General features: G+C 40.5%; 1 protein-coding gene and 1 long non-coding RNA gene across 5 annotated transcripts in view; one reads left to right on the forward strand and one right to left on the reverse strand.

Moving 5' to 3' along the window:
* LOC144696490 (uncharacterized) overlaps positions 1 to 23200 on the forward strand; it is a 73636-nt gene that overhangs the window by 24694 nt on the left and 25742 nt on the right. The window lies entirely within an intron of this gene.
* Positions 21542 to 23200, reverse strand: part of mon2 (MON2 homolog, regulator of endosome-to-Golgi trafficking) — a 124434-nt gene continuing 122775 nt past the window's right edge. For all 4 annotated transcript variants that reach the window (XM_078567819.1, XM_078567818.1, XM_078567820.1 and 1 more), the window contains one exon: positions 21542 to 22263. In XM_078567819.1, coding sequence (XP_078423945.1) covers positions 22100 to 22263 — 164 coding nt within the window. In that variant the 3' untranslated portion in view covers positions 21542 to 22099. The remainder of the gene's footprint in view (positions 22264 to 23200) is intronic.

A 23200-nucleotide genomic window follows, 5' to 3' on the forward strand; every position in this document is an offset into this window, starting at 1 on the left:
GTTGAGGGCCCTGTCAATCACCGTGGGTGGAAAGCCTTGGTTAAGGAAGAAGGAAGACATGTCAGAGGAACTGTTTTGGAAAGTGGCATCATCAGAACAGAAGCGACGGAGGTGAAGGAACTGAGAGAATGGGATGGAGTCCTTACAGGAAGCGGGGTGTGAGGAGCTGTAGTTGAGGTTGCTGTGGGAGTCGGTGGGCTTGTAATGAATATTGGTGGACAGTCTATCACCAGAAATTGAGACAGAGAGGTCAAGGAAGGGAAGGGAAGTGTCAGTGATGGACCATGTGAAAATGATGGAGGGATGGAAATTGGAAGCAAAATTAATAAATTTTTCCAGGTCCAGACGAGACCATGAAGCGGCACCGAAGCAGTCATCGATGTACCGGAGAAAGAGTTGTGGGAGGGGGCCGGAGTAGGACTGGAACAAGGAATGTTCCACATACCCCATAAAGAGACAGGCATAACTGGGGCCCATGTGGGTACCCATAGCCACACCTTTTATTTGGAGGAAGTGAGACGAGTTTATGGAGAAATTGTTCAGTGAGAGAACAAGTTCAGCTAGACGGAGGAGAGTGGTGGGATTGTTGGGGCCTCTGTTCGAGGAAGAAGCGGAGAGCCCTCAGACCATCCCAGTGGGGGATGGAGGTGTAGAGGGATTGGACGTCCAATGTGAAAAGGAGGCGGTTGGGGCCAGGGAACTGGAAATTGTTGATATGATGTAGGGCGTCAGAGGAATCGCAGATGTAGGTGGGAAGAGACACCTATTTCCATTATTTTAAAATGTATTTCCATCCATTGTTTCATCTCCACCTTTTAGCCCATTTCGATCCCTTCCCCCACTACACCCCCACTAGGGCTATCTGTCACTTGCTCGTCCTGCTTTCTATCCTTAATGTCACCATTAGCACATTCCTTAGCTAATATCACCACCTTTGTCCTTTTGACTATGACATCTTTGGCAATCTCTTCTTTGCCTCCGCCTATCACTGGCCCTCTATCCAGCTCTATCTGTCCCACCTCCGTCAACCAGCTTATATTTCATCTCATTTCTATATTTCCTCAGTTCTGATGAAGAGTCATACAGGCTCAAAACGTTAACTTAATTCTTCTCCGCAGATACTGTCAAACCTGCAGAGTTTTTCCAGCTATTTTTATTTTTTGCTTTCTTAACCACCTTATTGACCTGTCCCGCTACCTTAAGGGACCGATGGACATGGACACCAAGGTCCCTCTGATCCCTCTGTTCTGTTGAAGAGTCATACGGACTCGAAACGTTAACTGTGTTCCTCTCCGCAGATGCTGTCAGACCTGCTGAGTTTTTCCAGGTATTTTTATTTTTGATTTTGTTTTGGATTTCCAACATCCGTAGTTTTTTGCTTTTATCCCTCTGATGCTCGATATTTCCCAGGGTCCTACCATTTATCGTGTATTCCCGTGCCTTGTTTGTCCTGCCCAAGTGCATCATCTCACACTTATCCAGATTAAATTCCATGTGCCACTGCCCATCTGACCAGACATCTGAATGTATTTTGTATCTTCTATAGTGAACACTGAAGCAAAATATTTGTTCATTTCTTCCGCAATTTCCTTATTATCTACTATTAACTCCCCATTGTCACTCTCTAGAGGACCAACACTCACTTTACTTACTCTTTTCCTTTTTAAATACCTGTAGAAACCCTTGATATCCGTTTTTACATTTCTAGCTATTTTCCTCTCATACTCTAATTTATTTCTCCTGATTAACCTTTTAATCATTCTCTGCCATTCTTTATATTCTGACCAATCATCTGTCCTGCCACTTATCTTTGTGCAGTCATATGCATCTTCCTTAAGTTTGAAGCTTTCCTTAACTTCTTTAGTTAACCAGTGATGATAGGTCCTCCCCTTAGAATTTTTCTTTAGCAGAAATATACTTTTTCTGAATACGCTGAAATGTCCCCATAAATGTCTGCCACCGCTTCTCTATTGATCTATCCTCTAGCCTAGTATCCTAGTTCACTTTAGCTAGCTCAGCTTTCATGCCCACATTGTTGCCCATATTTAAGTTTAAGATACTAGTCTTAGACTCACTCTTCTCCCTTTCAAACTGGATGTAAAATTTAATCATATTGTGGTCGCTGCTACCTAGGGGTGCCTTTACTCTGAGGTCATTAATTAATCCTGTCACATTACACAATACCAAGTCTAATATAACCTGCTCTCTGGTTGGTTCCAGAACATGCTGCTCTAAAAAACTATCTCAAAAGCATTCTAAGAACTCCTCATCCAGGCTACTACTGCCAATCTGACTTATCCAGTTCATATGTAGATTAAAATTACCCATGATTATTGCCATCCCTTTATCAAAAGCACACAATATTTCCTCCTGAATACTTTGTCCTACACTGTGGCTACTGTTAGAGGGTCTGTAGACCACTCCCACTAGTGATTTTTCTCCCCTACCATTCCTCATCTTTACCCAAACCTTATCTACATCCTGATCTCCTGAACCAAGGCCATCTCCAACTATCACACCAATGCCCTCTTTGATTAACAGTGCTATCCCTCCACCTCACTTCCTATTCCTCTTAAATGTCATGTACCCCTCAATATTCAGGCCCAATCCCTGTCGCCCTGCAGCCACGTCTCCATAATTGTTATCAGATCATATTTATTTACTTCAATGTAGGTCATCAATTCATTTACTTTGTTATGAATGCTATGTGCATTCAGATCCAGAATCTTCAGTTTTGCCTTTTTGTTACCTTTGTAACATCTGGTCTTGACTTTTAATATATTTTTAGGTTTTTTCTCTCTGTCCCTTCCTGCTATTCCCTGACTCTCATTTCTCATATTACTATTTTGCTCTCCTGCATTGACTCAACCCCTTGGATTGCTACCTCTACTCAAGCTTGATCCCTCAACCCTCTTGTTTAGTTTGAAGCTCTCCCTACTTCCCTAGTTATGCAATTTGTGGGGACACTTGTCCCAGCACAATTCAGGTGTAAACTGTCCCAACGGTACAGCCCCCACTTTCCTCAGTACTGATACCAATGCCCCACAAACCGGAACCCACTTCTCCCACAATAGTCTTTGAGCCATGCATTCTCTTCTCAAATCTTATTTGCCTTATACCAATTTGCACATGGCTCAGGTAATAATTCAGAGATTATTACCTTTGAGGTTCTGCTTCTTAATTTGGTAGCTCGCTCCTCATACTGACTTTGCAGAACCTCATCCCTTGTCCTGCCGATGTCATTGGTACCAAAATGGACCACAACAACTGGATCCTCCCTCTCCCACTGCAAGTTACTCTCCAGCCCTAAGCAGATGTCCTGAACTCTGGCACTGGGCAGGCACCATAGCCGTCTGGACTCTCGCTCTTCTTGGAAGCTGAACAGTGAATCGGTGGCAGTAATAGGAATGCTTAAGGAGTCTTCAGAAAACGTCATACCAGGAAAGGAAATGGGTGTTAAATCAGTGGAATTGGTACAAGTGACAGGAATTTCCAGAGGAAAATCTGCACTAGAAATTGAAGATTGTAAAAAATGTTTTTACCTTGGGAATAGAGACAGATGCAAAGGATTTTAATGGATTTATATTTGAACGGGGTGTCACTCCATTTTTGACCAAGAAAGAGCCTAGACAAATTGTTATCCTGAGAGACACTGGTTCCGCTCAGAACTTATTGTTAGCAAATGATTTAGACCTTTATTCAGAAAGTTTGCTGAATTGGAATGTATTAATACAGGGTATTGATGGGAAGTGTGTGCCTTTCCCATTGCACAATGGTGTGATGATTATTATGTATATTGCATGCTTATGTTAGTTTTAAGATATATAACATATTGTGAATTGTTATATTCTGAATGGTAAATGGAAATGCATCACTTGGTGATACTTTCATTTTTCTTTTGGTGGGGAGGTGTTATAAATAGTTTATGGTTCATAGTAATACTTTAGAGGCAATTTTTAGTTCTGGGAAGATTGAGATTTAACATAGAAAATGGGATAAATACAGCTAAAGCAGCTTGAAGATTTAAAAGGTTGTGGGGCATATTGACTTAAGGGTAGAAAGGTAAAACAGCAGGTGGGCTTACTTAGCTGGAGAATTGGAGATGAGGTGAGTACACTACTTGCAAAGAAATGCAGCCCAGAGGGTTGTTTTGCTTTGGGAGTTGGAGCATTCAGTGAGCTCTGGAAGTCTATGTTGGCATGGAGATGTGTAAAGCTTAAGAAAGTTCTAGGGTTTCAATTTTATCTGTGGGTTTGTTGGGGAATCCACAGCAGGGAAAAAGGCCATACCAAAAAGGTGCTGCTGTTAGCTGGTTCTGAGCAGTGGGGAACTCGGTACAGTTAGGGCTCATGAGAGGTCCTGGGAGCTGAAAAGGTGGCAGAAAGTCACTGGCTCCATGATGGAAAGGTCAGAAGCAACCCTGGGAGTCGTTTATCGCTTAATGTAGCTGAGGAGATTGGAATTTGGTGAAAACCAGGGGTAGTGCCAGCCCTGTGAGACTAGCCAGCTATTTAAGAGCTGAAATTGCACAAGTAGAGGCTAGAGTGCAGATTCAAAAAATCAGGGGGACGGAGTCTTGGAGACAAGATTGAAACCCTGGGAGGTGTGCAGTCATTGAGGTAGTCAGAGTTGGAGCGGCTTTGTGGGAATTCAGAGGCTTGATCTTCAAAAGTGAAAAGTTTGGAGCGCCTCACGAGGGGGACAGAGTTTCAACAAGATTGGTTGACTCACAGTGTTTACTGACATCTGGGTGTGTTGCTGAGAAATCTGAGATCTCCATCTTGGTCGCATTTGATATTTATTGTCGAGTGTGATGTGTTTGACCACAGGTTGCCTGTTATTTTACATGTATCTCATATTAACCCAGAATGTTAAGAGCATAAGATAGGTGTTGTAAGTTGTTTTACCTTTTTGACCTTGTAAAGTTTAAATTTGTTCATTTAAAACCCATGGAATTTTGTGGCTTTATTCTCTTAGCATCTTGAGCAACTGTCTTGAATCTTAAATTTTGTCTATTTTAAACAAAATGTTTATTGGTTGCTAACCGGATCTTACCAAAAAACCTCGGGTTCTGGTCCAGGATAATAACAATGGGCTAAAATAAAAATAAAGCAGAGGGATTTTTGTATGAACCTTTAAAAGGCATTTGACAAAGTACCACATAAATTTATTAGCAAAATGAAAGGCCATGGATTAAAGGGTAAGTGGCAGTGCGGATACTGAATTGGCTACAGGATAGAAAGCCGAGAGCTGAAAGCGAACAGTTGTTTTTCCAGACTGGAGCCAAGTATAAGTGTACTTACTTAGGTGTCAGTATTCAGAGCATTTCACTTTTCGATATATATCAATGACCTAGATCTGGGTACGCAGGGCATAATTTAAAAGTGTGTAAATTACATGAAACTGGGAAATGTAGAAAACTATGAAGAGGATAATAACAAACTTCAGGAGGACATAGAACTGGTGAAATGGACAAATGGTGGATGAAATTTAACGCAGCCAAGTGTGAAGCGATACATTTTGGAGGGAAGAATGAGGAGAAGTAATATAAACTAAATTATACAATGTTAAAGGGGCTACAGGAACAGAGGGAACTGTGATCTACACAAATCTTAAGGTGGCAGGCCAAGTTAAGGTTGTTTAAAAAAAGCATATGGGATCCTTGGTTTTAAGGATATTGATATGGAGTACAAAAACATGGAAGGCGTGCCAAGCCTTCCTAAAACTCTGGCTAGGCTTCAGCTGGAGTATTGTATTTAATTCTGGGCACCATGCTTAAGGAAGGATATCAAGGATGTCTAGGATACCACCTAGAAGGACAAGGGCAGCAGATAAATGGGAACACCACCACCTGGAAGTTCCCCTCCAAGTCACACAACATCCTGACTTGGAAATATATTGCCGTTCCTTCATTGTTGCTGGGTCAAAATCCTGGAACTCCCTTCCTAACAGCACTGTGGATGTACCTACACCACAGGACTGCAGCAGTTCAAGAAGGCAGCTCACCACCATCTTCTCAAGGGCAACTAGGGATGGGCAATAAATGCTGGCCCAGCCAGCGAAGCCCACATCCTGTGAATGAATTTTTAAAAATCAAGGCCTTAGAAAAGGTGCAGATTTAAGATGATGAATACAGAAAATGCTGGAAATACTCAGCTGGTCTGGCAGCATGTGTGGAGAGAGAAATAGTTATGTTTCAGATCTGGGACCTTTTATCAGAACTGATATGAAACATTGACTTTATTTCTCTCTCCACAGATACAGCCAGGCCTGCTGAGTATTTGTAGCATTTTCTGTTTTAAGATTTCCACTCCTGCATCCACTGTATTTTGCTTTTATATTGCTGATCTAAGGTGATTGACAGAAGAACTACAGATGACATGAGGAAAGTTTTTTTGTACAGCAAGTTGTTGGGATCTGGAATGCACTGCCTGAAAAGGTGGCAGAAGCAGATTCAATTAAATGTAAATGGATAAATACTTTATAGTAATTAGATTAGTTGTGTCTCCCTCCTGTCAATCAACCATAGATCAACGCTATGGGAGATGCTTCTGGTAAAGAGATGGCGACAAGCATGTAAGCATCGTAATATGTGTCCTTAATAAAAATTAAGTTTATCTGCACTAAACCTGTTCCTCCCTCAAGTTATTACATACTTGAAGGGAAATAAATTACAGGGAGAAAGAACCAGGGATGGGACAAATTTGGATAGCTTTACCGAAGAGCTGTCAGAGACTCAATGGGTCGAAGTGGCCTTCTTCCATGCTGTATCATTCTGTGACTTTATGAGCTAGAATACAGCACTTTTTTTACATGGATAAATATCGTGTAGTATATTTATGAAGATGCAACTGAAAATGTTCTGTTTTAAGTTAGCCCAGAGGGATTGGGCAAAGCCTCAGTTTGAAAAAGGAACATCAATAAAATTTGTGAGGAACCACCCATTCAAATGTGTATCTAAACAAAAAAAAGAACCAAAATAAAAACACCATTGGCAGAAGCCGCAATTTGGAGTGATTACTGATCATACTGCAGTATGATACAGTTATCAATAGCGCAAATTGGTTACTGGAATTATCTTGAGGTAATTTTATTAAAGTCAGAATTAGTTATATTGACATCGTACAAATCAATGGCGAGGCTAAATGAATGCAATTTTAGCTATTCCACCTCAGCAATTATATAGCTGCACTGGAAAGGGTTGAGAGAAAGTCAAGCTAATTCTAGATCTTGGGATGAAGAAAGATTTCCCCTGACAAAAGACTAAGGGGAGACATGATACACAATAATGAGAGGTATAGATTAAGGTTGAAATAAGCAAGCTATTTCACTTGGGTAGTGAACAAGCCTTGAGCAAAGAAGTTAGAAAAAAATATTTTCACACAGGATAATGGACGGGTGGAGCAGATAAGCGATCTGGGCTAAATTGTATTCTTTAAAAGGGAGTAGGATTAATACCCGTTGAAAAAGTGATTGTGAGTTATGGATATATTAACAGCACTTTTTGATGCTTTTACAGGGGGTATATGGGAAGAAACTTTCATCTTCATTAGATGAAAGTATGGTGGGAGGAAATTGATGACAGAAAATCATTTACCCTGTATTGACTTGATGGGCCGAGTGAGCTTTTCTCACTGCAGATTTTGTTTAGTTCTGTAATTTTAACAGAGGAGCCTTTTGACCCTTTGTACTTTTGGTGGGGTTAACCCCACATTGAAACTGTCTAATTCCATTTGCCTGGTCTTCCACATCTTTAACAATTTTTCTCAAGTATTGATAGAATTCCCTCTGAAGTACAGTCCCCACCACTTGCACCAACCATGCTTATCTTGGGCAGCCATATTCATCAGGCAAATTGTGCTAATCATTTGCCAGTACCATTGGAGTTAATTGCAAAGGAATCTCTTAAAATATGTTAAGCACACCAGCTATTTCAGGCAGTTCAATAAGGTCTTCACACCTTATATTTGCATTTAAATCCCTCCAACGATTATTCTGCGTTGTGTCGTTTTGAGCCCTTAATACTCATTATCACCCATTCTGATCTAAAGTCTCACCTATGATTCAATTGTTAGTAACTGCTGCAGAATTTTAAGAAACCCTGTCCCTTCTGCATATAAAAACATGGGAAAATCCTTGGTTTAAATCCAGGGCAAACAATGTTATTAATAACTGGTGGAATCATTTCCTTCTCTGTTCCAGTTCTCTGTCTCTAAAAGATGATACACTGCTAAACACTTACAGTGGGCTAGTCACATTACCTCATGATTGACTTAGTTTGAAAGGCCTCTTGCGTTAATGTATTCCATATTATTACAATTTATGTGAAAAATTCTTCTAATCCAGCAACTAATTTTAAACTTATGCTCCCTAGCTTTCAGCCAGAGGAAATAATATTTCACTCTGTGAGGTAATGTTTTGGGTGGAAAAATTCAGGAAAGGTGTAAAAGGATGTGGATGAACAGAGATCTACGTGTTCAAATACATAATTTCATAAAAGCTTAATCCATATATATTTTTAAAAATTGAAGTAAAAACAGAAAATGCTGGTAATACTCAGCAAGACAGGCAGCATTTGTGGAGAGAAACAGAGTTAATGTTTCATGTTGCTGACCCTTCTTCATAACTGAGGAAAGATAGAAATGAACCAGGTTTTAAGAAAGTGAAAGGGGTGGGGGGGAGAGAGGGAAGGAAGAACGAAAGACAAGATCTGTGATAGGGCAGAGGGATTAAATGACAATAAGTTTCATGGTACAAAAGCCAAAGGGAGTGGGAGTATGGTGAAGAAACAGAAGATGTGTCCAGATGAGGTGTGAATGACTGCATAGAAAAAAAACCGAATTAGCAAAAACACAAAATGGAGGCAGAAATTATGATTTTTTTTTATTGTTGAACTCCATGTTAGGCCCAGAAGGCAAGAAAGTGCTGAGTGGAAAATGAGGTGCTGTTCCTTGAGTTCGCATTGAGTTTCATTGGAACTCTGTAGCAGGTCAAGGAGGGAAAGGTCAGAGCGGGACCAAGGTGGAGAATTGTAATGACAAGCAACAAGTAGTTCATGGTTATGCTTGCAGGCTGTTCGGAGGTGTTCTACAGAGTGGTTACCCAGTGTTTTGGTCTCCCCATTATAGATACCACCACATTTTGAATAGCTGATAGATTGTACTAAATTAAAAAGTTATATCTAAATTTTATTTGAAATGTCATATTCATCTGCATTGAATGGTTTTGCCAAAATGCACTGCAATTCCCCAGTTTCCCACATTTTTTTTCTCTTCTAACCCTAAAATGTCTTTTAATTTGGTATTGATATCAACAATAATTGATATTATTCCTTCCATGCATTTGTATCATTCACTTATGCAATTAGTTTATAACATTTGCTTACAACTTGGTGTTTTGCTGTCCTGGAGGCACAACTTAGTAATTGGATCTCGAGTGCTCACTGCCTCATGACTGGAAATTAAATGTACCCATTAACGAATGTGATTCAGTGTTAAAGTATACAATGTTGTACAATGCTGAATCCACATTGTACCAGGATTTGAGCAAAAATTTAAGATGAAACCTTTTCAATAAATCAATCAATAAAATCATGAGCTTGTGTAATCCCAGTTCCATCCGCTCCCTTGTTGGCCCTCTCAAGAAGCTGACGATTTATAGCCAGTAGAGGTCACCTGGTGCATTGTCCAAGTGGCCATCCTTCTTCCACGAGTCTGGATAGCAAATATTAATAGGCTATTCAATAATGCAGAGCATCAGAGGCATAGTAGAACTCAAAACTGAAACAAATATGCATGCACTTTTCAGCAAAGATTAGTAGGTACTGATCAATTGTGAGAATCCTTCTGATTTTCCTTTCCTTGGCCTTGGAATGCTGGGACCACCTTCCTGAATTCAGCTGTTAGCACAGTGACAATATAGGGATTAAACCTCGGCCCTTCCTGAAATGTACTCTGTGAAAATTTTGAACATTGATAGTTTTTTTTTATTTGTCAATTAAAATGTGTTCCAGAACAATTTATTTGTTATATAGATGAGTCAGTCTGCCATTAGCAGCGTTAGGACATTTTTCTAAAAAACTTATAGAGGAAAAATTGGAAAATGTTATAGTACCCTTCAGTAATGTGACCTTTTAAAGCATATGAGCATTTTGACATTCAGAAATTAGTGCAGAATAAAAAAAAAGGATGCTTTCTGAAAAAAATAGATGATTACAACCCCTAAAGACCTATTTTGGCAGATAAACACTTGATAGTGGGGTTACCAGTATGTGACTAAGTACCTTGTTTTAACTGATCCTCACCTATAATGGACAGATATACCAAATTGCATGTTATGTTATGCAATGACAATATACTACTTTGACATAATGAATTACCTACTTAGAATATTATGTGCATGTGGTATTATCATGCAATGAGGTACTTGCATCTGTTTTTAAAACTGTCATTTATCAAACATGAACCTTGTTCCCTATCTTTACTCCTGGAGCTCAGCAAATAACATTCACAGTCAACATTAAATACTAGCAAGCAATTCTAACACATTTTTTCTTCCCTGCACTGACCCTTGAACCAGGTAGTGGCACCTGCATCCCATAGTTACGATTTGCATCAGTTCCAAGTTCCAGGTTCCAGTAATCTTGCCCCTCACTACATGGTCAATATTAGATGCATTTCAAATTTTCACAATGCTTTGCAGAGGGACTAAACGATGACCAGATAATTTCATGAAATAGGAAGGGACCATGATTCCCGGCAGTGCAGCATTAAAGGGAAGGATAATTTCCAATTACAAAGGATGCAGTTAAAAAAAACAGTACCAAACTGTTGGTGTAAGACGACCAACCAAATTCAAGATGTTGGAATGGCATGCAATTCCTGTTGGTGCAATTGCAGATGTCTGATCTTTATCCATACACCAAGGCAGTGTCTAATCCAGAAGCGTCCAAATGTTTCATCTTAGTGAGCAATTTAATTGCATATAATGGCGCCTTAGGGTAATATATAAACAATTACAATGTAAAATAGAAAATTTATGGACTATTTTAGAATGGAAAACTTTCAATTACAAAACAAGCTTTAAAAATAACACTTTCTTATACAGGTTATCATCCTGTTAGAAGAATTCTTCAGTAATTTATATTAATTTGACTCTTTTCGATAAAAAGGCATGCTATTTCAGTTTCTTATATGACTTGGTTAAAATACTGATTTACATATTCAGACTATTACTTACCAACCTTTCCAAGATAAACGCTTAACAGTTCTTGTTCCCTAAGATTATGCATTTCCTTGACCTTCCAATCTACTCGCTCTCTCCCCATGAGCTGGCTAGAATTTACTCTGCCTCCGCAGAATATGTGAATCCAATCTGCTCTCCCACCTCATCTGGTGTGCCCTGTTCCTCCAACTGCGATGTGGCTATTGCTGATCTGTTTGTCCAACGTGCTTATTAGTCCATTCCTGCCCCAGTCTCTACACTTGCCTGACCTCTAACTCCCCGATGTTAACTCCTTACACTTCTTGCCCTGCTGCTTCTTGACTATAATTTTGTGGACCTGATCTGTTAGAAAGATCCTCTCAGTGCTGCTCTGCCATTTATGTATTTAGGAATTAACTTAAGCAGTATTAAAGTTTTTTCAAAATTCAAGTATTGAAAAACTAAGGCAGATAAAAAATGCACAATTGAAAATCAGGGTTTAAGGACATTGTTTGGACACTCATCTATGAATTGAGAATGGGGCTAGTGAATGAAAAAGCTTGTATTTATATAGCACCTTTCACATGCCTATGTCATCACAAAGTAATTTTCAGTCAATTTTGAAGTATAGTCAACTAGTAGAAAAAAAGGCAGTCAATTTGCACACAGTAAAATGCTATAAACAGCAGATGAATGACCAGTTAAGTCTGTTTCTTTTTCTAGTTGAGGGACAAATATTAGCTATTTTGGTCTTCGAAAAGAAAAAGCACAATAAGAACTTTTATACCTACCTGAATAGATAGACTGTGCCTTTGGTTTAACATCTTATCGAAACTGTTAATGCAGGTACTCCCTCAATATTGAAATTAAGTGCCAGTCTAGATTGTATCAAGTCCTGTAATGAGGTCTGAACTTAACCTTCGGAGTCAAGAGGTAATAGTGCCACCAACTGAGCAAACCTGACACTAACAAATGTTTAATGTGGCAATTAAGTGTAATTATATGCCAGACCAACTGCATACTGAACAAAGCATGTAAAAATTTTATATGGTTACCAGTCAGCTGTAGGATTCTAGGAATCTGGTTCTCAGTGACAGCCTTAAAATAAGTTCCACAGTTTCTATATTGACACCTTCAGCTGTATTGAAATATATTGTAATCTTCAAATGTGCAAATTCAGAAAACTGATGTACAGCAGCACTTCCATGCTCTAAATGAGGAGAGAGGAAATGAGAAAACTGAAAATTAAAGACAAAAAATTAAAGCAAGGAAGAAAAAGGAGCTTCAAATAATGTAGAATAATATAGAAAACTACAGTTTAAATTTATTCAGTACTTAGGCAGTAAGGGTTCAGTGTGTTTGAGGGGGAGAAGAGGAAACAATTTATTTATTGATGGGTGAGATCAAAATTGAGAGTAACAGAATTTTGTTAGGCAAGAGCATGAAGGGATATGGAACCTAAGCAGGTAAATGGAGTTAAGATGCAGATCTGCTATGATCTTATTGATATTAAGGCTTCAGGAACTGAATGCCCTACTTCTGTTCCTATGTTTATATATTAAATAAAATAACATGGAGGCGGGGGTGCGTGAGGGAGTAGGAGTGGTGAACACAGACAATACGTCAGAAAGACACAGAAAATAGAAATTCAAATCTTTTGCACGTGAAAAATAAATTCTGTCCTCAAACTTATCCCAATAAATTATATCTGCCACCTATTTTCCCATTCCACTAATCCAAGTCTTACAGAAGTGTTTTAAAATCCTTCATGTGGTTTGTTAAAACCACCTGACAGTATATTTACAAATGGTGGTCCCCATACCCAAATTGAAACCTTCAGAACATTCCAAGAGCAAAAGTGGACCGAGCACTGACCTCTGGGGTATACTGCAAACTTTTCTCAAATCCAAGCAATATCTATTTACCCCAAGAGCGTTTGCTGTCCAGCAACTTTTTCTATGTAGCTACCGGCCCCATATACATTAAATTTTCTAATAAACCTCATGAGACATCTAATAGAATCCCTTCTAAAAATCCATATCCTCTACATCTACTGCAATGCTTTTATTTATTCAATTGCTAATTGATCTGAAAACACTACAAAATCTGCCAAACATAATTTGCCTTTAAAAAATCCACAATTGGTGTTCTTGACTAAGCTATTTCTAAGTTATAAAAAATTCATAATTCAAGATAAATTTAATGAGTTTTTCTGCAGCTGACAACAGCTTAGTGGGTCATAGGTAACGAGATTTACTCTTTTCTCTCATCTTGAACACAAGTTTTCCAGTCTGACAATCTGCATATTTGAGAATTGGATGATTGCAGCCAGAGTTCTACCTCCTCTCTAAATTCTTTCAGCAATTTAGAGTATATGTCATCAGGACCAAGTAATTTTACTCAGGAGTTATTCTAAACTTTTCATAACCAACTCCTTTGTTCTCCAACTGAATTTGTTCTTTTTGTGGACAGGACATACTCTGGCATCTATGTGATATTGTGAAAAATTGTCCATGTAGTAGCTGTGCTGGAACAGCTTGGCCAAGGACGTGGCTAATTCTGGTGTGAATTAAACTGACTGAAGACTGGCATTTGTGATGCTGGTGACTTCAGGAAGCCACCATGCTGGATCATCCACTCAGCACTTCTGGCTGAAGATGATTGCAAAAGCTACTGATGTCTTTTGCACTGATGTGCTGGGCTCTGCCATCATTGAAAGTGGGGTTGTTTATGGAACCTGCTTCTCCAGTTAGTTGTTCAATCATCCACCATTATTCACGACTGGATGTGGCAGGACTGCAGAGCTTTGATCTGATCCATTGGTTGAAGGATTGCTTTGCTCTACCTATAGCATGCTGCTTCTGCTGTTTAGCATGCATGTGGTCCTGCATTGTAGCTTGACCAGATTGGCACCTCATTTTTAGGTATGCCTGATGCTTCGCCTGGAATGCTGTCCTACACTCCTCATTGTAACAGGATTGATCCCCCAGCTTGATGGTAAAAATAAGATTGTGGCATATGCCATACCATAATGTTCGATTGTGATTGAATACAATTCTGCTGCTGCTGATGGCCCACAGCACTTTACGGCCCTCCAGTTTTGAGCTACTAGATGTGTTATGAATCTAACCTATTTAACACAACATGAAGAAGAATGACCTGTGTGAAGAAGGGACTTTGTCTCCACAAAGACTGTGTGGTGATCATTCCTACCATTACTGCCATGGACATACGCATCTGCAACAGGTAGATTGGTACTCTCACCATCTGTACAGTGTGGCATATATGTCCTTCAGGACTTGGCCAACTCAGTTAGTAGCAGTGCTGAGTCATACGTGGTGATGAATATTGAACTCCTCTCACCCAGAGTACATTCTGTCCACTTGCTATCCTCAGTGCTTCTTCCAAGTAATGTTCAACATAAAGGAGCACTGATTCATCATCTGAAAGAAGGCAGTAGGTAGTAGTCAGTTGGAGGTTTCCTTGCCCATGTTTGACCTGATGCCATGAAACATAATTGGGTCCAGTGTCAATATCGACAACTCCTAGCATCATTCCCTCCCATTTGTATACTACTGTGCCGCCACCTCTGGTGGGTCATCCTGCCAGTGGGATAGGACCTACCCAGGAATGGATATGGAAGTGTCTGGAACATTGACTGTATGGTATGATTCAGTGAGTGTGACTGTGTCAGGCTGTTACTTCACTCGTCTGTCGGGCATCTCTCCCAATTTTGACACAAGTCCCCAGATGTTAGCGAGAAGGGCTTTTCAGGGTGTGCTTTTATCATTTCAGGTGCCTGGGCTGACACTGGGTGGTCTATTGGTTTTATTATTCAGTTTTTATGTAGCAGTTTGATAGAATGACTTGCTAGGTCAGTCAGCCAAATTTATGTTGGTCTGGAGTCAAGCCAGCCCAGGTAAGGAAGACAGACTTCCTTCCCTGAAGGACATTAGTGAACTAGATGGGTTTTTATGACAACCTGTTAGTTTCATATTCATCATTAATGAGACTACTTTTTATTCCAGATGTATTAATTAATTTAAATTCTCTTTGCTGCCGTCGTTGGATTTGGACTCATGCCTCTGGATTACTAGTCTTCTAACACGTTCACTATGCTACTGTTCCCGATATACATTACTAATGCTTTGCCTCCCTACATCTTCCAAAAATGTTATAAACAGGAATCTCAGAATCTCACAGTGCAGAAGAGGCCCTTCGGCCCATCGAGTCTGCACCGACACGTGAGAAACACCTGACCTACCTACCTAATCCCATTTACCAGCACTTGGCCCATAGCCTTGAATGTGCCAAGTGCTCATCCAGGTACTTTTTAAAGGATGTGAGGCAACCCGCCTCCACCACCCTCCCAGGTAGTGCATTCCAGACCGTCACCACCCTCTGGGTAAAAAGGTTTTTCTTCACATCCCAACTAAACCTTCTGCCCCTTACCTTGAACTTATGTCCCCTCATGACTGACCCTTCAACTAAGGGGAACTCCATATCCACCCTGTCCATGCCCCTCATAATCTTGTACACCTCGATCAGGTCACCCCTCGGTCTTCTCTGCTCCAACGAAAACAACCCAAGTCTATGCAACCTCTCTTCATAACTTAAATGTTTCATCCCAGGCAACATCATGGTGAATCTCCTCTGCACCCCCTCCAGTGCAATCACATCCTTCCTGTAACGTGGCGACCAGAACTGCACACAGAACTCCAGCTGTGGCCTCATCAAGGTTCTATACAACTCCAACATGACCTCCCTACTTTTGTAATCTATGCCTCGATTGATAACGGCCAGTGTCCCATATGCCTTTTTCACCACCCCACTAACATGCCCCTCCGCCTTCAGAGATCTATGGACACACAGGCCAAGGTCCCTTTGTTCCTCAGAACTTCCTAGTGTTATGCCATTCATTGAATACTTCCTTGACAAATTACTTCTTCCAAAGTGTATCACCTCACACTTTTCAGGGTTAAATTCCATCTGCCACTTATCTGCCCATTTGATCATCCTGTCTGTATCTTCCTGTAGCCCAAGACACTCAACCTCACTGTTAACCATCCGGCCAATTTTTGTGTCATCCGCAAACTTACTAATCCTACCCCCCACATAGTCATCTATGTCGTTTATATAACTGACAAATAATAGGGGACCCAGCACAGATCCCTGTGGTATGCCACTGGACACTGGCTTCCAGTCACTAAAGCAGCCTTCTGTCATCACCCTCTGTCTCCTACAACTAAGCCAATTTTGAATCCACCTCATCAAATTACCCTGTATCCCATGTGTATTTGCCTTCTTTATAAGTCTCCCATGTGGGACCTTGTCAAAGGCTTTGCTGAAATCCATATAAACTACATCAACTACACTACCTGCATCTATACACCTGGTCGTCACCTCAAAAAATTCAGTCAAATTTGTTAGGCATGACCTCCTCCTGACAAAGCTATGCTGACCATCCCTGATCAAACCTTGCCTCTCCAAGTGGAGATAGATTCCCTCCTTCAGAATTTTCTCCAATTGTTTCCCTACCACTGACGTGAGACTCACTGGTCTATAGTTCCCTGGCTTATCTCTATAACCCTTCTTAAATAGCGGAACCACATTAGCTGTTCTCCAGTCCTCTGGCACCTCCCCCGTGGCCATAGAGGAATTAAAAATTTGGGTCAGAGCCCCTGCGATCTCCTCCCTTGCCTCCCTCAGCAGCCTGGGACACAAATCATCCGGACCTGGAGATGTGTCCACTTTTGAGCCTGCCAACACCTCCAATACCTTGTAATATTTGAATATTGTTCCCAGCCCTGTATAAACCAAAACCTTGTGTTATTACAACATATCCATCAATAGTTAATGTTTCTGACTCTCCAATTTTGTTTTGAATGCTTTGTGCATTCGCACACATTCTACTCGATCCTAACCCTTATTTTCTAGGTTATTGTTTTCATTTAGTTTTTTGATATCTCTTGCCCTTTCTCCATCGGTGTTTTCAGCTGTCTTTCTCAGCTTAAGCCCTTTTGCTTCTATACCAAAAGCTTTATTAATTTTGCTCTCTCTCAAGTTCTAAACTTAGTTCCACCGCCCCTTGCAAAATACTTGAAATCATCATCCATTACATTAATTTACCCTCCCCAAAAGGGCATTGGTGCCACTATCATTTAGGTGAACATAATTCCTCAATATTTTTCTTTCTAGAAAGGGGTGGCGAAACTAAGTTGAAGACAGAGCTGAAAACACTGTTGGAGAAAGGGAAAGAGATATCAAAAAACTAAATGAAAACAAAAACCTAGAAAATAAGGGTTAGGATCGAGTAGAATGTGAATGCACAAAGCATTCAAAACAAAATTGGAGAGTCAGAAACATTAACTATTGATGGATATGTTGTAATAACACACAAGGTTTTGGTTTATACAGGGCTGGGAACAATATTCCTGGTTATAACATTTTTGGAAGATGTAGGGAGGCAAAGAGTTAGTAATGTATATTGGGTCAGTAGCATAGTGAACGTGTTAGTAGACTATTAATCCAGAGGCATGAGTTCAAATCCAACGATGGCAGCAAAGAGAATTTAAATTAATTAATACATCTGGAATAAAAAATAGTCTCGGTAATGAAGAATATGAAACTAACACGCTGTCATAAAAACCCATCTAGTTCACTAATGTCCTTCAGGGAAGGAAGTCTGTCTTCCTTACCTGGGCTGGCTTGACTCCAGACCAACATAAATTTGGCTGACTGACCTAGCAAGTCATTCTATCAAACTGCTACATAAAAACTGAATAATAAAACCAATGGACCATCCAGTGTCAACCCAGGCATCTGAAATGATAAAAGCACACCCTGCCCAGTCAACTCTGAAAAGCCCTACTCTCTAACATCTGGGGACTTGTGCCAAAATTGGGAGAGCTGCCCTACAGACTAGTGAAGCAACAGCCTGACACAGTCACACTCACTGAATCATACCATACAGTCAATGTTCCAGACACTTCCATATCCATTCCTGGGTAGGTCCTATCCCACCTGCAGGAAGACCCACCAGAGGTGGCGGCACAGTAGTATACAATTGGGAGGGAATGACGCTGGGAGTCCTCCATATTGACACCGGACCCAATTATGTTTCATGGCAGCAGGTCAAACATGGGCAAGGAAACCTCCAGCTGATTACTACCTACTGCCCTCCTTCAGTTGATGAATCAGTGCTCCTTCATGTTGAACATTACTTGGAAGAAGCACTGAGGATAGCAAGTGGACAGATTGTACTCTGGGTGGGAGGAGTTTAATGTTCATCACCAAGTGTGACTCAGTAGCACTGCTACTAACTGAGTTGGCCAAATCCTGAAGAAATCACTCCACTGAGCTTGTTATATTTGACCTACAGTCGTGCATTCTTGTGTCCAATCTGCTTCATGTTAACATGCCACAAATGGGGCACAAGAGTAATCTGGAGTCTTGTTTTCAATCTGCTCCCTAACATGTTAAACTCTGTGAGGACTCAAGAATACTTCAATCAATCATTGTTTCCATCATGGAAAAGCCTTGGCTGCTCTCCTTCCTTTTCCAGAAGTTTTCCACTTGTTCATGGTGTCATTCACCATGCTATCAGGGAGATAAAAAAAATACATAGGACTTGTTGTCATGATGCAAGACTGTCTATAATTCTGAGTACAGAATCTCCCATTACTAACATTCTCCTATTTTTGCAGTCCAGCTGTGTCTCATCTCTTTAATTCTTCATGCCATAACGTTCCAGGATTACCATCTTCAGGGTCACTATCCATTTCATACTCATCCAACACTATGGCCCAGAACTTCCGTGGATTATCAATCACAGTTGGATTGCCACTCTGCTCCTTTATACTTACCCAGGTCAGGAGCTGCACATTTCCTGCCTGATCTTCTGTCCTGGGCTTGGTGAGAAATGTGCAGCACAGCAGCTCCAGAGTCCTTCCAGTGTAGGGTAGCAACGTCTGGCAGGGGGTGCGAGGTGAAGCCACACCCTTTTATGGCACTAGCTACCATAAACAAGGTAAGTTTAAAGGTCCCAGCCACTTTGAGATGCTAGGGAGAAAGTAGGCGTGTAAGATAAGTGGGTGAGGGGGTTAGGGTGGTCAGGAGGGGCAGGGTGGGGGTCAGGGGATTGGAGTCGGGTGGCCTGTATGGGAGTGAGGGTTGGTTAGTCAAGGGTGAGGTTGGGAGGGGTGGTCAGGAGGATAGTTGGGGAAGTGGGGGTGTAGTCAGTGGTTCAGGGGTCCAGGAGGAAGTGGTCAGTATCATAGTTACCCAAGTGTTAGAAGTGGTTTTAATCCTTCTAACTTTTCCTGAGTAACTATGCTGCTAAAAGAATTGCCATAAATCAGAGTATTGGATGGTTCTGGGAGCAGGGCATTTGCACATTGGAAGTTTAAACTTCCCGGGTAATTCCTGTGCAGCCCTTCCCAACACGTCTTCTGGGCTATCTTCGGTGTATGACCTCCCCCCTGAGCAATGGAAGTTCTGGGCCCATATATATTTCGTGTCATGAATTATCTAGCATGGCTTCTTGGGTGATCACATTGAGTACAATGTAGAAACCAGTGATGCTGAGGAGTGTCTAATTTAAAAATGTAGTGTTAGCTTTAACACTTCACCAAACTTTGCTCACTGCACACAAATACTAATTATAAAATCTTTCATGTTAATATTGAGCTCCCTCCAAGGCTAAAAATGTACAATTCTGATGCCCAGTTGGTGCTGAATTAGCTCATCTCTACCATGGCAGTGTGACAGTGCTACATTTAGTGGCAGTGCCCCTGGATCAAGAGGACTTAAGTCAGCCAGGGATTGTGATGATGGAGCTCACACTACAAAGTGTGCAGCAAGGGTGGTCAGAATTAGGTTCAGGCACAACAGCCCCATAATAAATAGCTTGATAATAACCATCGAGGCTTACACATTAAGAATGACCATTTGGACAAAATACTAGAAGGCACCTTTGCAACCCTATCCAATAATCCTTCCACTGTCCCTTCCCACAAAAAATGCACCTCACCCAAATGACCATTTCTCATAAGAATTGAGAGTAAAACCTTAGGGAAGATCCCTACTGCACTGGAAGGATAATGGATGGGGATAACACATAGAGTTCTACTCAAAACATGAATCTATTGCATTTACTCCACCCGTGATGCTTAAGAATCTGCTAAGCATTTTAAATAATTTGCCTTTTTATTTCATACTGCCTAGGGTGGCTAGTTTTCCTTTGCAGGATAAATGACTAGGACAATTATTGGACTGTGCCATTGGACTTCTGGATCCAATGATACAAGTGGCTTCAGGTAATCCCCATGTATTTTCTCCTGACCTGGAATATATAATTTATTGAGTATTAGACAAGACTGTGGTTGATACTTGGTTAAAGGAAGTTTTCTGCAATCAATTTGTGCTATTAAACTAGCTAGTGTAACACAAGAATTTTTCAGAAATAAATTAAATTCATGATTACAGACCAAAATGCCATTTTCATTTGCATTAATTACAAATTTGCAGATGTGGATTCTGCTGATAGAAGGAACTGAAAATAATATGGTGATACTTGGTCCTCGATCTGAAATACTCCTAAGGGCAGTAGTAGGAAACAATTCCTCAGGAATTTGCGTTATGTCTTTTAAATAATGACATTAATATTGTGAACTATTGGCATGATCAATTAAATAATTGCTATAAAAGGGAAATACAGATTGCACAACTTTCCTAGGGCATGAAATTTGGGGGACTCACTTTCTCAACAGTAGTGAAGTCCAACAGTAATTTTAATTGTAAAAACATTTTCTATATATTATTTTACTAAGTATTTTCAATTATAGTACTATACTATAAACTTTTAAAAAGCTTTTAAAATTGTAAGTAAATTTTGTGCAGAAGCTTCACAGCCCACATTTCTCTTAGACATTTTTACTGCAGAGAACAGCTCAAAAGAGCTGGAGCAGTACTGCAGTCTGAATCAGACCTTATTTACAGCACCTCAACTTAAGTCTGTGTGGAAGATTATACTTAGAAAGTTGGAAGTTAACTCACTCCCTTTGGACCTTACCTTTAATTCAAACACCAACATAGTTCCTAATGTACGTACAACTGCAATGGGAAAGGGCTGCAGTCCACAATCACGAGAGCACAATAGAGTCAACTACCAAATATTTTGCAATAAAACTTTAAAAAAATTTGTCACAGATATAATTTCCATAATATTAACACTAGCATGAAGGGGAGGCAGAGAATGACAAAGAGAAACCATCTGAAGAAATTAATCATTGAATACATTTGCTCTGCATGAATGTGAAGTACCAGAAAAAGGTCACACTCTAACAGAAGTGGACAATTTATTTTACACACAAGTACATAATTTCCCTTTACTTAAAAAGGCTGGTCACACAAGACATGGAATGTTATGGTACTCACTTGCATATAGTTCTGTGCACAACTTTTGTACCTTAAAAAGTGCACAAAATTCCAGCCTATTTCTCAAATAGATGATGTTGAATATATATCATTTTTAATTACATCAGCAACATTTTAACACAACCTGTACATATATCTTCCCTCCTCAAACACTTTTTATATCACTGCACCAGATTTAGGTTAACTAAAAACATACCCACTGGCCAGCTTCACTAAAAAGAAAATGGTGGGGCAGCTATACCAGTTTGTAAGTGAGTCTCAATCTACGATGTTTAAACAACTCCAACGGTCAGCAAAATGCTTCCAAGCAAGGCCCCTGATTGTTACTTAATCAAGTCTGCACATGTAGATCTTTACATTCGGTGATGCGCCAGATCTTTTCCGAATTGTGCTCTGGCAAGTAAACTGCCTGAATCAACATTTTGATAGTACTGCAGATGATGTGGCAGTCTCACATTTGTCAGGACTCTCCATTTTGCACTTTGGCTACTGGTGGCTGAAGAAAATCTTTAAATGGAACTAACGCCTCTTTCAAAGCTGAGCAAACTTCAGAGGATGTGCAGGTAATACATTCAACTAGTGTTGGGTACAAAGCAATTACTTGCGACCAGGTATTGGTATCAACTGTGAAGAGAAGAAACAGAATAGAAAATAAAGCACCGAACATTTTTATAATAATGAAGCACCAAACCAAAAATCTTTGGGCTGAAATCTAATGGAAAGCGAATAAAACATTTCTGCTGTACTATTCCATGACGTCACATTGAGGCAGTAGCTATAAGATCTGTGCCCAAGTCACACTCCCAGGTAAGTCTTTAATGTCATGCAGACCTGGAAGGTGCGACTGTTGCACAAGTACGAGATCATTCGCTACCTGGCTGCTGGCACAATTTAACAGTGGCTTCCAGAAGACTTATTCCGAGAGTTCTAAGCTCTGGTTGAAAGTCTTAGGAAGGTACAATCACTCCAGCATTAAGTGACGCTTCTTCTTAGGCAGTACCTCAGGATCGAGGTTGACTTGCTTCCACTCCAGTTCTATGAGCTCTGAAATGACTGATAAGTCCAATGCGTGATCTACAGACTCTGCCACAGAAGGAGCAGGTGGTGTTTGAAGATTTGTGCACTCCCTCCTACCCCTCGACTTTGCCTCTGCACGTTCCCGATGAAGTCTCTCAATGTGTTGGGTGCACTCCCAATTCAGCCTTCTCCATTTTGGTCGGTCATGAGCCAGGGTCTCCCATGAGTCGACGAGTATGTTTGACCTCTTCAGGGATGCTTTGAAGACATCCCTAAAGAGTTTCCACTATCCTCCTGGGAGTCTCCTCCTGCAAACGAGCTCCAAGTAGAGAACTTTCTTCAGGAGTCTGGTGTCAGGCATGCAAATTACATGTCCCACCCAATGGAGTTGGTTTTGAGTGATTAGCGCCTTGACGCTGGGCAAGTTGGCCTCAGAGAGGACACTGCTGTTTCTTGCCGCAGGGTGGATTTTGTGAAGACACCACTGGTGATACTTCTCCAGTGCTTTGAAGACCAAGCTCCAACATACAATATATTAGAAACA

Source organism: Cetorhinus maximus, chromosome 22 (genome assembly GCF_964194155.1).
Source record: "Cetorhinus maximus chromosome 22, sCetMax3.hap1.1, whole genome shotgun sequence".
Taxonomy (NCBI): domain Eukaryota; kingdom Metazoa; phylum Chordata; class Chondrichthyes; order Lamniformes; family Cetorhinidae; genus Cetorhinus; species Cetorhinus maximus.